General features: G+C 42.2%; 1 protein-coding gene across 1 annotated transcript in view; it reads left to right on the forward strand.

Moving 5' to 3' along the window:
* abca4b (ATP-binding cassette, sub-family A (ABC1), member 4b) overlaps nt 1-7,288 on the forward strand; it is a 124,659-nt gene extending 117,371 nt beyond the window's left edge. Inside the window, exons 46-50 of the mRNA XM_041208269.1 lie at nt 1,448-1,582; nt 3,540-3,643; nt 3,736-3,828; nt 4,434-4,683; nt 6,664-7,288. Coding sequence (XP_041064203.1) covers nt 1,448-1,582; nt 3,540-3,643; nt 3,736-3,828; nt 4,434-4,683; nt 6,664-6,783 — 702 coding nt within the window. The 3' untranslated portion in view covers nt 6,784-7,288. The remainder of the gene's footprint in view (nt 1-1,447; nt 1,583-3,539; nt 3,644-3,735; nt 3,829-4,433; nt 4,684-6,663) is intronic.
* The last annotated feature ends 5,935 nt before the right edge of the window (nt 7,289-13,223 follow it).

Below are 13,223 nucleotides of genomic sequence, written 5' to 3' on the forward strand. Positions count from 1 at the left end.
ATAGGGAGGGTTGCAGGGCAGGGGGAGATTACAGTGATAGGGAGGGTTGTAGGGGCGAGGAGGTTACAGAGATGGGGAGGGTTGCAGGGCCGGAGGAGGTTACAGAGATAGGGAGTGTTGTAGGGGCTGGAGGAAGTTGCAGAGAAATGAAGGGTTGTAGGGCTTGAGGAGGTTACAGAGATAGGAAGGGCCGAGGCCATGGAGAGATTTTAAATCTTGCCTCAAATTTTAAATGACATAATATAAAGTTAGTGAAAGTGATATTTTATGCTTTTAAAGTGATGTTGACAAAATCTGGCACTAAATTCAGTGTTAAGCATTTCAAAACACTTAAACCTTATTGTCAAAACAATGCTTTGTTTCTGTCAAATCACCTACACTACCAGAGCATGGTGTGAATGAAGAAACACTGCTCAAAATAGAAGCAAAGCACAGCTTAGATTCCGGTCATGGCACCATCAATGACACTGTCCAGTACTTTAACTCTAAGGACTGCAGAACTTTTTTCTTATACTAAGATCATAGAATATTCTAGATTAGCATTGGGTCGTCCCTTTCCCCCCTTCTGCCTGCCCGCTCAAGACCTAATTAATCACCAGAAACCAAGACTATACAAATTGCCTTAATCCTCGACCCGCCTTGTTCCCAATATAATCATTAAACAAAGTCACCCAGGAAAGCTGGATGTGCCATAGTAATTCCTGCAGACAGGTAATGGCTCCGTAAAATACATAGGTGAGTGAACGTTTTTGAGAATTCCATAAAAGGGAATTTGAAATACTAAGAAATAAGCTCTGGGTCCATAGGTACTTCCATGGTTTTATTCTGTGTATTCACCATTGGACATCATTCTTGCACTTTTCTGTTGGAATTTATTATAACATTGATACACCACCGCCAATTGGGATTTTATATACCTAGGTTTATATACAGGTGAGATGGCAATGTAGAGGCCTAGGCTAATGTTCTGGAGACTTGGGTCCAAATCCCATCATGGCAACTGATGGAATTTAAATTCAGTTAATAAAATCTGAATATCATCTGGCCATGGAAACTATCATCAATTGTTGTAAAAACCCACTCATGTCCAATACGGCTGACTCTTAACTGCCCTCTGAAATGGCCTAGCAAGCCACTCAGTTCAAGGACAATTGGGAATGGGCAACAAATGCTGGCTTTGCCAGCGATGCCCACTTTCCATGAAAGAATAAATATATATATATGTATATACCTACCTATCTACCAGAGTGCTAACTGGATTTAGTTTCACTGCACACAGATATTCATTGGGCTTCAACAGTTTAGACTGAGCATTCACTGCCCAGAATGTGCCCTTGCTACTGCAGAATATTCAAGCCTGTGAGTCCAAGGGTGTTCCCCAGAAAATGATCTCCTGACTGTTCCAGTGGTGTGTAAGGTGCTAAATTTCTATCGATCCCACTTGCAGGTTGCCGACTGGGGCATTGAGAAGCTGGATCTCACTAAGTATGCCAATCAGATAGCTGGCACATACAGCGGAGGGAACAAACGGAAACTCTCCACAGCCATCGCCCTCATTGGCTGCCCTCCAGTTGTGTTACTGGTAGGTGGTGTTGTGCTTCTTTACTCCCATCCCAGCTGCATCCCAGAACTGGCTCAAGAGTGACACTATGCCTGAATGCTCAGGAAGCATTACAAACTGTAGCTCTGGACATGACACCAGGATGTCCCTCTTTGACTCAGCATGCTATGTCAAAGACTAAAATCGTACAGCACCATTTCAGTAATGTTGTGGGGGTGGGGGGCAGTGGTTGAATCAAGTAAATAAGGAAAAACTGTTTCCACTGGCAATAACCAGTGGATACAGATTTAAGGTGATTAGCAAAAAGGACCAGAGGAGACTTGAAGATAAATTATTTTTATATACTCTCTTATATCTGGTATACACTGACTGGACTGAAAAGGTGGTGGAAGAAGATTCTACTTTAACTTTCAAAAGGAAATTGGATATTTACTAGAAAAGAACATTTTTCAGGGCTTTGAGGTAAAAGCAAGGGAGAGGGACCAATTGGATCACTATTTGAAAGAGCCAGCACAGGCATGATGAGCTGAATAGCTATAAATGTGCTATAAATTCTACGATTGTAGTGATTTCCTTTATCTACAAAATATTAACATAGGGGCTAACCCATTTATATTGAACTAGTTCATGTTTTCAGCTTTGTAGCAGAGGGAGGAATTCACAATTCGTTACAATCAGCCACCACAATTTCTACCTAATTATTCTGTATTTCTGGGGAAGGAATAATTTATTGCATAACTGCTTCAGGTTGTGCGTATTTTGCTTTTTGTTAGCTTTTCCAAATTTCTCCCTTCTCCTCCCAGAGAGACTGCTGAAGTACAGATCCATTTGTAGGGCTAGGTTCTGCATTAGGTGCTGTGTGTTCAGGAAATAGATATTACTATAGCAACGAACCCCTCTATAGGATTGCATTATGTCTTTCATTCACCATTGAAGCATCCTTAAGAGTCACCTATAGTATCAGTGAAACTTTACCAGCTTCAGAGCAAAGTTTTAAGACATTTGGAATCCCTCCAGTAGAAAGAATGAGAATATTCAGAATATAGACTCATAGACGTTTACAGCACAGAAGGAGGCCATTCAGCCCAAGTGGTCAACAAAGATCTGACTACACTAATCTCGTTTCCAGCGCTTGGTCCATGGCCCAGGAGGAATATCTAAATGCTTCTTAAATGTTACAAGAGTTTCTGACTTGACTACACTATCAGGCAGTGAGTTCCAGACTCCCACCACCCTCTGGGTGAAAAAATTTCTCCTCAACTCCCCTCTTAGGCTTCTACCTCTTACCTTAAATCTATGCCCCTTGGTTATTGACCCCTCTACTAAAGGAAAAATTGCCTCCCTATCCACCCTATCTATGCCCTTCATAATCTTATATACCAATATACTGTAGCAATAGCTGCCTAACATCTGTCGGATAAGTGCAGATGCGCTAAGGCCAAATACAAATGTGCTAAGGATCCTAACGTTGCTTCAAATTTCCCCTAAAAGCTCTACCACTGAGTAAGACAAGAGCAACCATGTCATTTGAAAGTAACATCTCAACATTCTGCTCTGTCTAATGGACAGTCCTGAGTTGGTCATATTTCACCATTCCTTTATCGTCGCTGGGACAATATTCTGGAATTCCCTGTACCGCCACCACCCCCTCCCCCATCACTACAAGGATGGCAGCGACTCGACGAGAAGCCTCACCATCAACCCGTTCTCAGGGCAAATAGGGATGGCAACAAACCTTGCCATGCCAGCATCTGCCATATCCTGAGAGGGAAAAAAAAAACCTCTTCAGTTGCAAAAAAAAAGTTAATTTTATATTAGCAGCCATTTGTTTGAGAGAAAAATTAGACAGTTTTAGCAACATTGACTAAGCCTGTTTTTTTGCATGTCCAATGTTAATCAGATTTAATCATTAAATGGTAAGCCATTGCTTGTAGCATGGTTAATATTCATGTTTTAACATGTCACTGTGTTCTGTTAGGATGAGCCAACTACAGGCATGGATCCAAAGTCTCGTCGGTTCCTCTGGAATTGTATTCTCAGTATTATCCGGAAAGGAAGAGCTGTAGTGTTGACCTCACACAGGTGATTGCACCTTTTTAGTAACCTCTTGTTGAACTTAAATAATTTCGTTGCACTAGACATCCAGAAGTGACCATTTTTATGCTCCCTTACAGCATGGAAGAATGTGAAGCTCTCTGCACAAGACTGGCCATCATGGTGAATGGACAGTTCAAGTGTCTGGGTACCACACAGCACCTGAAATACAAGTAGGTCCAAATTCATTGCCAGCCTTCCCAGTTGATCTGCTACCTGTCAGAATTTACATGTTACAGGATGGGTTTCAACAGGGCGTAGGTTCTTAGTGCAAATTTGGACACAAACTGTTCTTGATTTTCCATCTGTTCATTTTAATGGGAGGCAATTCATGTGCAGTTTGTGCCCAAGTTTGAAATGGATACTCTCAAACTCTTCATCCCAAGCCCTGGGGAGGAAAATCCACCCATGTGGCTTTGAGCAACAAATGTTGTTGAAGCCTTCTTTATTTTTGACAGCTGCTAGAAAGCAGTCTGTGCAGCTCCAGTGCTCCAATCATTTGTAGAGGAGGGTGAATGATGTTACAATAATGCTATTATAATCTGATGCATTGTTGACCTATTTCACAAGATCCCCAGATAAATATAATTAAGGAAGGTCATTCAGTCCATCCTAACTCATCAGTCTTAATTTGGAGCTGGGAAGACTAGCTATTACTTATTATGAATTATTAGACCATGTCCTTTCCTTAATGAGTTGTTTGCCACTCATTGATCAAGTGAATATCATACAGTGGGAAGGTGCTTTATAAACCGCTGACTTATTTTTCATTCATCAGGTTTGGCGATGGCTATGTGGTGACTTTGAAGGTTCAAGGAACTCAGCCTGGAGCTTCACCTGACCTGAATCCAGCAGAAGTATTCTTCAAGAGCAACTTCCCCAACAGCTTGCAAATAGAGAAACATCACAACATGATCCAGTATAAGCTGTCTTCTTCATCATTATCCAAAATCTTCCAGTTACTGATCTCCAACAAAGAGCAGCTGAAGATAGATGAATACTCAGTTTCACAAACAACTTTAGACCAGGTAACGGAAACAATATATGAAATATTCCCTATCCTCCCATCAAAACTCAAAGTCTTTTTGTTTTCTCAAGCTTTCTCTCTGTAATGATTTTCAGTTTAAGTCTCCCTCCTTTCCAGGAGATCCAATGAGCAGCTCCCAATTCACTGCCAACACCTAAGAATGCCTTGTTATATTTGGGAAATACCAGCTGACCCTAAGGTGCCAGTTGCCTTCCACTAAACACTGTATCCTGGTTCAGGAAAGCAGCACATCATTATTTGCCCCTTTGACTCCCTAACTGGGAGAGAAGGGGGTTCTCCATGGCTTCATTGTGCTTCTCTTTCACACAAGGAGCCAATAGAGAGCAAACACAAACCACCAGCAACCCATGTTCACACAACTAAAACCAACCCCCATATCCCAACAACAGAATTGCTGTCCCACATTGTCAAGGATCTGTGATACTCTCAGCTCTTAAACCTGAAGTTTGTTACACTACAATTGAGGGGGTCTGCAGTCAGCTGCAATCCTTTAGTATAAAGGTTTCTTTAATTGGACTTTTCATTCTCTTACATTTTGGTTATCTGCAGGAAATGAAAGCCTATTGCAGGACTGGATGACAATCTTACTATTGCAAATTGCTCCATTAGCCAGCAGTTTTCTATTTCACTGAGTAGAGAATGAATCAATGCCCAAACTATATGTGCATATTCATCAAATATTCAGAATATTCCTTGACTACATTCTATATCGTTTACAGTCTTCCTTTCTGACTGATCAATACCTATCACTCAATCAATATCACACAAAACAGATTATCTAATCATTATCACACTAATGTTTGTGGGAGCTTGCTGTGTGCAACTTGACTGCCGCATTTCCTTCTTTATAACAGTGACTACACTTCCAAAGTATTTCATTGGCTTTAAAGTGCTTAGGGACACGATTGATTGTGAAAAGCGTTTTATAAATGCAAGTCTTTCTTGTACTCCAGAGTTCCCTAGCGATCTATCCTTGACTCCTTTTCCCGTCTAAATGCAGTTCCTTGGTGCCATCATCCACAAGGATGCTTCCATATGCACTACAATGACAGCCAGCTGTATCCCTCCCCTCTATATTTCTCAATCACTCCACTGCCTCTACTCAATCAGATTATTTTCCGGTCATCCAGTGCTGGATGATCCTTAACTTTTTCCAGGTAAACATTAGGATGACCAAAGCCGTCATCTTCAGGCCCCCACCACAAACTCCAAGCTCTCACCACCAACTCTATCGCCCTCTTCAGCCACTGTCTCAGGCTGAACCAGATTTTATATGACCTCAACATTCTTTTCAAATGGAGCTGAGTTTCCAAAACCCATTCCTCTCCATCACCAACTTCCAACTGCATAAGTACAGGTTTGAGAATCACACCTCAGCTTCTCCATGACTGAAACCCTTATATATGCCTGGTCATTTCTAAGCATAAACTTCAGTTCATCCAAACTCTATTGTCCATATCCTAATCTGCACCAACTCCTGTTCTTCCCTCACCCTGTCCTTGCTGACCAACATTGGGTCCCAGCCCACCAAGGGCTCAAATTTAAAATTCATGTGCATCAAGTTGTCTATCCCTGTAACCTCCTCCAGCCAACAACCGCCCCGAGCCCTCTCTTACTCTGCACCCTCTTCTCACTTTTACCTGCCATTGTTGGCCAAATCTCCACTTTCTATCAATAAACTCCTCCATCCTTCCACTCCCTGCCTTCCTTTATGACCCTCCTTCAATCACCTCTTTGACCAAGTGTGGAGCACCCCTCTTAATCGCTCACTCTTTGACTCGACACCCATGTTTCCTTATGTTTCTGTGATGCATCTTGGGACATTTTTCTGCATCAGCAATGCTCTATATAAATACAAGCTGTTGTTTCTTCAAATAAAAACAATGCAAACTCTTATACACAGTTGGCTTGGTGGTGTTGTCGAGTTACCAGAGCTAATGCTTAATTTACCTTTGCGCAGGTATTTGTGAACTTTGCCAAACAACAGATGACTGAGGATGAAAATCTTGCTCTCCATCCGCGTGCTGCTGGAGCCAGGAGGGAGGTAAAGGTAACACCAGCTCCAGTGGAACCCACTTAACCAAATATTACCAACACTTCCACTACTGAGGCAAATAAGGAGAAGAAATCTTGAGGAAGTGCCAACAAAACAGCAATAAACAGACTGCACTACATGGACTAAATCACAAACATTCTGAATGTGACATCTCTCCTCAGGGTGATTACAATAACACAAACCCCACATGTGACAACTCTACAGTATCAATGTGATTATAATTACCGGGATCAGCAAACGGTAACATCAAGTTTTGTGACATGCAGATTAATGAGCAGCCAATCTCAAAGATCATATATGTTTACCTCTAATGGCAAGTCTACTATCAAGGGGAATGATAGCTATAAATTGTGCATGGCTGCAATCATCTCTCACGGTCATTGCATTGATGCCTGCAGAGGAATTCATTTTAATGTTGTGCATTCCCCATAACCTACATCATGCATGTATATGTAATATGGGTGTGTGTAAATATATATATATATATTATATATATACACACATAGAAATTAAATCTTTATGTACTAAATGCCTGTTGCCTACATTCATTGTGATATAACATCTTCAAAAGTGGGTTTCTGTACATATTTAATATGAAATGGATTTGGAGACCTGTAATGACTGTGTAACATTCTCTAGATCCAAATAAATAAAATAAGGGGAAGATTTCCTCCGTGGGCTACATATTAAACCTTTTTATAAAGAATAGGCTTAGAATTTTACTGTAGCTAAGACAGATGAAATCTTCCCCCACAGTTCCACTTTGATAGTTCTCAGGAAATAGTTGTATAAAGCTTATTCCTGCAATGCCTGATCTGTTGGCTGAAGCAATAGCAGTGACACATGTGCATGGTATATAGCCTGTGCTCTGAATTCTGAATTATAATAAAACTCTGACTGAGAGTGGCCTGAGATAAATCAGCACCAGCATGAGAATGTTCCTAGAGTCTCATCACATATTAAAGGTGATTTTCAGTACATTTTCAATTTTTAATGGTACTTAGAATGGGTCAGAAACGTTATAGATTTAAGATGACAGAATAATTGATGAAGTTCTAAATCCAGCCACATTTTAATGTGATTACCTGACACTGTCAGCTACAGTTAGTAGACCTGCTCCTATCTTTCTACCCTTCCTAAACCATTTCTTCTCTCTCACACGGAAACACAGACACACACTTTTATATTTCAAAAACATCAGCTCGATACAACATTTTTCACTCTGAAAGACTCCTGTGAGAATAGCTGAAACAATAAGAGCTGGGAACTCTGGAGAAATGCCGTACATATAGACAGCGTGCTCTCTGCTGCACTCTTGACCATTGATTAGATAACTGTTAATATACCTTTGGCAAAAGAAATGAAAACAGATGTCATGCACATAAATAATAATAAATTGTCAGAGTTATTAAATACCTGAGAGTGTCTGAAATTGCAAAGTCAGGGCTTTAATAACGTGGTTCTTCATGAAATCTTAGTCGGGGAATGCTGAAGTAATCAGAAATTTCCACTGCAATAGGCAATATTGGCAAATTTATTGTAATGGTAACCAGCTTGACATTCAGCATGCTTAATCTCCAATGAAGTCTTTCTGATGCATTCAGCACAAAAACCCATCCTAAAGCGCTGACTACGCTCCATGTTCTTCAGTGTTCTATTGACACATCCTATGTGTCAATGTTATGAATTCATAATGTGACTGAACTGCTACTTACAGTGGAAGGAATGGCAACTCTAGAGCTGGCAGTGCAAAGCATGGGAAAATGTTGGCTGAGCTGACCCTTTCACTAGCCTCTGGGTGAAAGTAGATGCAATTATCTCGACAGCAAGTAGTTTTTACCTGCATATAATAAATCGGCTTTCTGCGAACTCTTTATACTCTTAAGTGTTAACAGCAAAAGCACTGAGGGACTGGTTCCAAAATTTCTGAATGATCACCCCTCGCTGGCCCGCGAACACTGCAAAGTCCCCCCTCTCCAAGGACATTCTTTAGGATGGATGGAATTCAGGTCTGAACTATAAATACCCCACCATCTGCACTACATACTCCTCCCAGTCTGTAATATATACACTGCACAATCTGTACTGGACACAACTTAAAGTCTGCACTATATCTTCTCTAAGGGGAGAATTTTCTCTCTGTCGGGTGAGCCGGTCGGGAACGGGCGCAGGCGGACGCAGAGCCAATCGCTGCCCGCCATGTGCTTCGTGCTGCCATTTTACGAAAGAGCGGAGAAATCTCCCTGAGGCACAGAGCTGCCTTAAAAATATTCAGTGACCCTGCCTCCACCACCTTCTGAGCCAGAGAGTTCCAAAAGTCACACAATCCTCTGAGAGAAAATAATTCTCCTTATCTCCGTCCTAAAAGGGCAACCTCCTAATTTTGAGGGCCCCGTAGTTCTGGACTTATCCACAAGAGGAAACATCCTTTCCATGTCCACCTTGTCAATACTGTTCAGGATCTTATTTAGGTCAATCAAGTCACCTCTCACTCTACTAAACATCAGTGTTCATATTTCATATTGAAATATTTAAATAAAGAAGGGTAAAAATTATTTAGACATTTTCCCTCATGTGACAGTGTCACATGATCTGGGATATATTTATGAAATGTGAATAAATAATTTATTTATTTAATAAAGCCTTCAGGAAACCTCATCCCGCCCGTGGATGAGGTTTCCTGAAAAACGCAAAGGCCGCTTGGGCTCTTTGCCTGCCTCCACCCCCCCCCCACACCCCGCCAACCTTAAGGTTGGGACGGGCAGCATTGATAATTAAGTTAATTGTTTTTTTATTGGCCTTAACAGGCGGGTGCACATCTGCCTCTTGCGTACACCCACTGAACGAAAGATCTGAATGATGTGGGTGACATCGGGACACACTACCAATGTCATCAGGCGTCATTGTACGTGTCAATGTGCGGGGCCCACCCCTGTACGCCAACGTGAAAATCCTGGCATAAGTGTGCACTATATAGACCTCAAAGTCTGATCACTCAAAAGGTTCAATTATAATTCCAACAACCTGTTTAGCTGGCACTCTTGTTTCAACTTATAATTTAAGAGTCTTTCATGTTTTATGATTGGCTGGACATTCACAAATATTGTGTCGTATTACACTCACTATGTACTGACATTTCATTTTGTGACCTCTATGCTGAATTTTATCAATATATTCCAAATATTCACCATGTGCTGCCTATTCCCAAACTATTCCAAATTATGCAGAGTTTGAACATGGATGTGTGGAATAAAAAGCTACAGTGAATGTCATTGAAATATTCCCACATTTCGCTTTAAAGGACTCCTTAGGTTCATTACCTGGCCCCTGCTTCCAAACTCCATGTCCTTCCTCCCAGTATTCTTGTTGCCATGTTTGTGACCGTCCTGCCTGTCAAACCTCAATTCTTCTGCATCAATGGTCTATTCCTGGCTATCCTTCCTGGGCACCTCACTTCAGAGGAGTTCTTATTTACTCACCAGTCCTCCCACACCAGTCCTCACACACTCTCCTCCCTCCACTGAGGAAGCATGTAAGGAAAGATGTAACTGCATTAGAAGCAGTTCAGTGAAAGTTTACTAGAGCAATACCTGGAATGGGAGGATTGACTCATGAGGAAACGTTGGACAGGCCGGGCTTGTATCCATTGGGGTTTAGAAGAGTAAGAGGCGACTTGATTGTAACATATAAGATCCTGAAGGAACTTGTCAGGGTAGATGTGGAGAGGGTATTTCCTCTTGTGGGGGGAGCTAGAACTCAGGGTTACGGTTTAAAAATAAGGGGTTGCCCAGTTAGGACAGAGATGAGGAAATTATTTTTCTCTCAGAGGGTTGTGAGACTTTGGAATCCTCTTCCTCAAAAGTTGGTTGAGGCAGACTCCTTGAATATCTTTAAGGCAGAGGTAGATAGATTCTTGTTAAGAAAGGGGGTGAAAAGTTATCAGGGGTAGACAGGAATATGAGGTTAAAATCAGATCAGCCATGATCTTGGTGAATGGTGGAGCAGGATGGAGGGGCCGAATGGCCTACTCCTGCTCCTAATTTGTATGTTTGTATGTTCATTGGAGGCGGTTCAGAGGAGGTTTACTAGATTAATATCTGGAATGAGCGGGTTGTCTTATGAGGAAAGGTTAGACAGACTGGGCTTGTTTCCAGTGATGTTTAGTAGAGTGAGAGGTGACTTGATTGAAGTAAATAAGATCCTGAACAGTATTGACACGGTGGACGTGGAAAGGATGTTTCTCTTGTGGATAAGTCCGGAACTAGCGGGGGGCCTGTTTCAAAATTAGGAGGTTGCCCTTTTAGGACAGAGATAAGGAGAATTAAGGACTCGATAAGGACTGGAAACGTCAACTCTTTTCTTCTCCGCCGATGCTGCCAGACCTGCTGAGTTTTTCCAGCTAATTCTGTTTTTGTTTTGGATTTCCAGCAGCTGCAGTTTTTTGTTTTTATAAGGAGAATTATTTTCTCTTAGAGGATTGTGTGACTTTTGGAACTCTCCGACTCAGAAGGTGGTGGAGGCAGAGTCACTGAATATTTTTAAGGCAGGGATAGATAGATTCTTGTTAGGCGAGAGAGTCAAAAGTTGTCAGAGGTGGATGGAAACGTGGAATTCAAAACACAAACAGATCAGCCATGATCTTAATGAAAGGTGGAGCAGGCTCGAGGGGCCGAATGACCTATTTCTGCTCCTATTTCATACATTCATATGAAAGCATACACTACTCCATCATAAGGGAACTTAGCTGAAAATGTGGAAATCGTTAACAGAATTGCAGCCCCTTATTTGTATAAAGCCGAAGCCAGTACTGTCATCTCCTCCATTCGCCAACCCCAGCCCACTCACAAACCACTGGCTGGATCTCCTGCAAACCTCACACTGAGAGGGTAGACTTTCTTCCTCTTCCCCCACCCTGTTAATGTAATCCCTTCTACCTGTGACCCAATGTTAACTGGTTTCTTCTGCCCCTCTCTCTATATCAGAAGTAATGGGAGCCTCCTGCTCTATCCTGGAATAAAGGCAAAACCCCTTCCCCTAATCCCAGCCCTGATAAATCTTCCCAGCATCGCTCACCTCCACCCCGACTGGCGAGAGCTTGTTTGTCTCTGTCCTCTTTCATTGCCGTAATTACTCTTTACCCCTTTCCCTGCCACCTCTTACCCTGTACCCATCCTCTTTCCCTCCCCTCTCCTATTCACACCATTTCCAGCTTCTTCCCCCAATCCTCCTCCTCTCCCCTCTTCTCCTCACTGCCTCCCCTTGCTCCCTCCCCAATCTTTAGCCCTTCCTGGCCTGAATGCTCCACTTGGCCTTGATTCCTCATGGGCAAGGCCAAGAGAGTCCAACCAGTGAAGTATTGGCACAAAGTTCCTGCAACCAGTCGATAAATGATGCACACTGTTAATTAGACGTGACCATGTCCATTTAACACTGACGATATTTTGCTTGCCGAATTACCGGGCATGCAAGACAGGAAGAGAAGCAATACCCTCCACTGGTCAACGTGCCAAGGATCCCCTTAACCAATCAGAATGAAGAATTCTGAAATTAACAACAGAGCCTTAACAAGGAATTGTAAGTGAAGAGTGGCATCAAGCCAGGTACAGAAAGAGAAACAAAGAGGGGAAGAAAGATTAGATTAAGAGAGAAAATAGAAAGAAAAAGTAAAAACAAATCAATTTAATTTTTAAAAAATCTTCAATCAAACACTGAAGGGCATGAGACTTCACACCTGTAATGGGTAATTTTCGGTGCCAGACTGTCTGGTTGGCAACAATTAACATTCAACTCATCAGTAACAGGGTGCTTATACTTAAAGTGATTTAAACTCTCCGTGATAACTTTACTTCACATCTACAGCGCAAACTCATGCCACTCAATGCATTTGGATTCCTTTTCACAAAGCTAACCATGAAATGGTGCATCTTGGACAGCAACTTTCCAGCAATCCGCGCATTTGCCTTTCCCTGAAGTTGCTGAGCCATTTGCACTTAACAGCAAACATTTTTAACCTTGTTATTTTGACAGCAATATTGGGCTGCTACGTTAGGTATGTGAGGTACGTATTCTGTGGAAAACTATTGCGTGTGTGAGACAAATCCCATTCCAAACTGTTCAGGCTGATATCTGTAGGTGGCACTGCGATCAGACTTTCAGTGTTGAAGGTGCCAACCTAGGGCGGAATTATCCCAGATTTACAGTAAGTGCAGTAGCAGGCGGGTAAAGCGATGTTTTACCCGCCGGCCGCAGTGGCAGCTTCTCACGCCGTATCGTCCCAAACCCACTGCAATAATTGTCTGGCGCACTGACCTCTACCTCGCGGAGGCTGAGCGTCAACTCGCAGACACTTCTTCCTACCTCTCCCTGGACCATGACCCCACCACTGAACATCAAGCCATTGTTTCCAGGACTGTCACTGACCTCATCTCCTCTGGAGATCTTCCTCCCACAGCTTCCAACCTGAT

Source organism: Carcharodon carcharias, chromosome 16, assembly GCF_017639515.1.
Source record: "Carcharodon carcharias isolate sCarCar2 chromosome 16, sCarCar2.pri, whole genome shotgun sequence".
In the NCBI taxonomy this organism is placed as follows: domain Eukaryota; kingdom Metazoa; phylum Chordata; class Chondrichthyes; order Lamniformes; family Lamnidae; genus Carcharodon; species Carcharodon carcharias.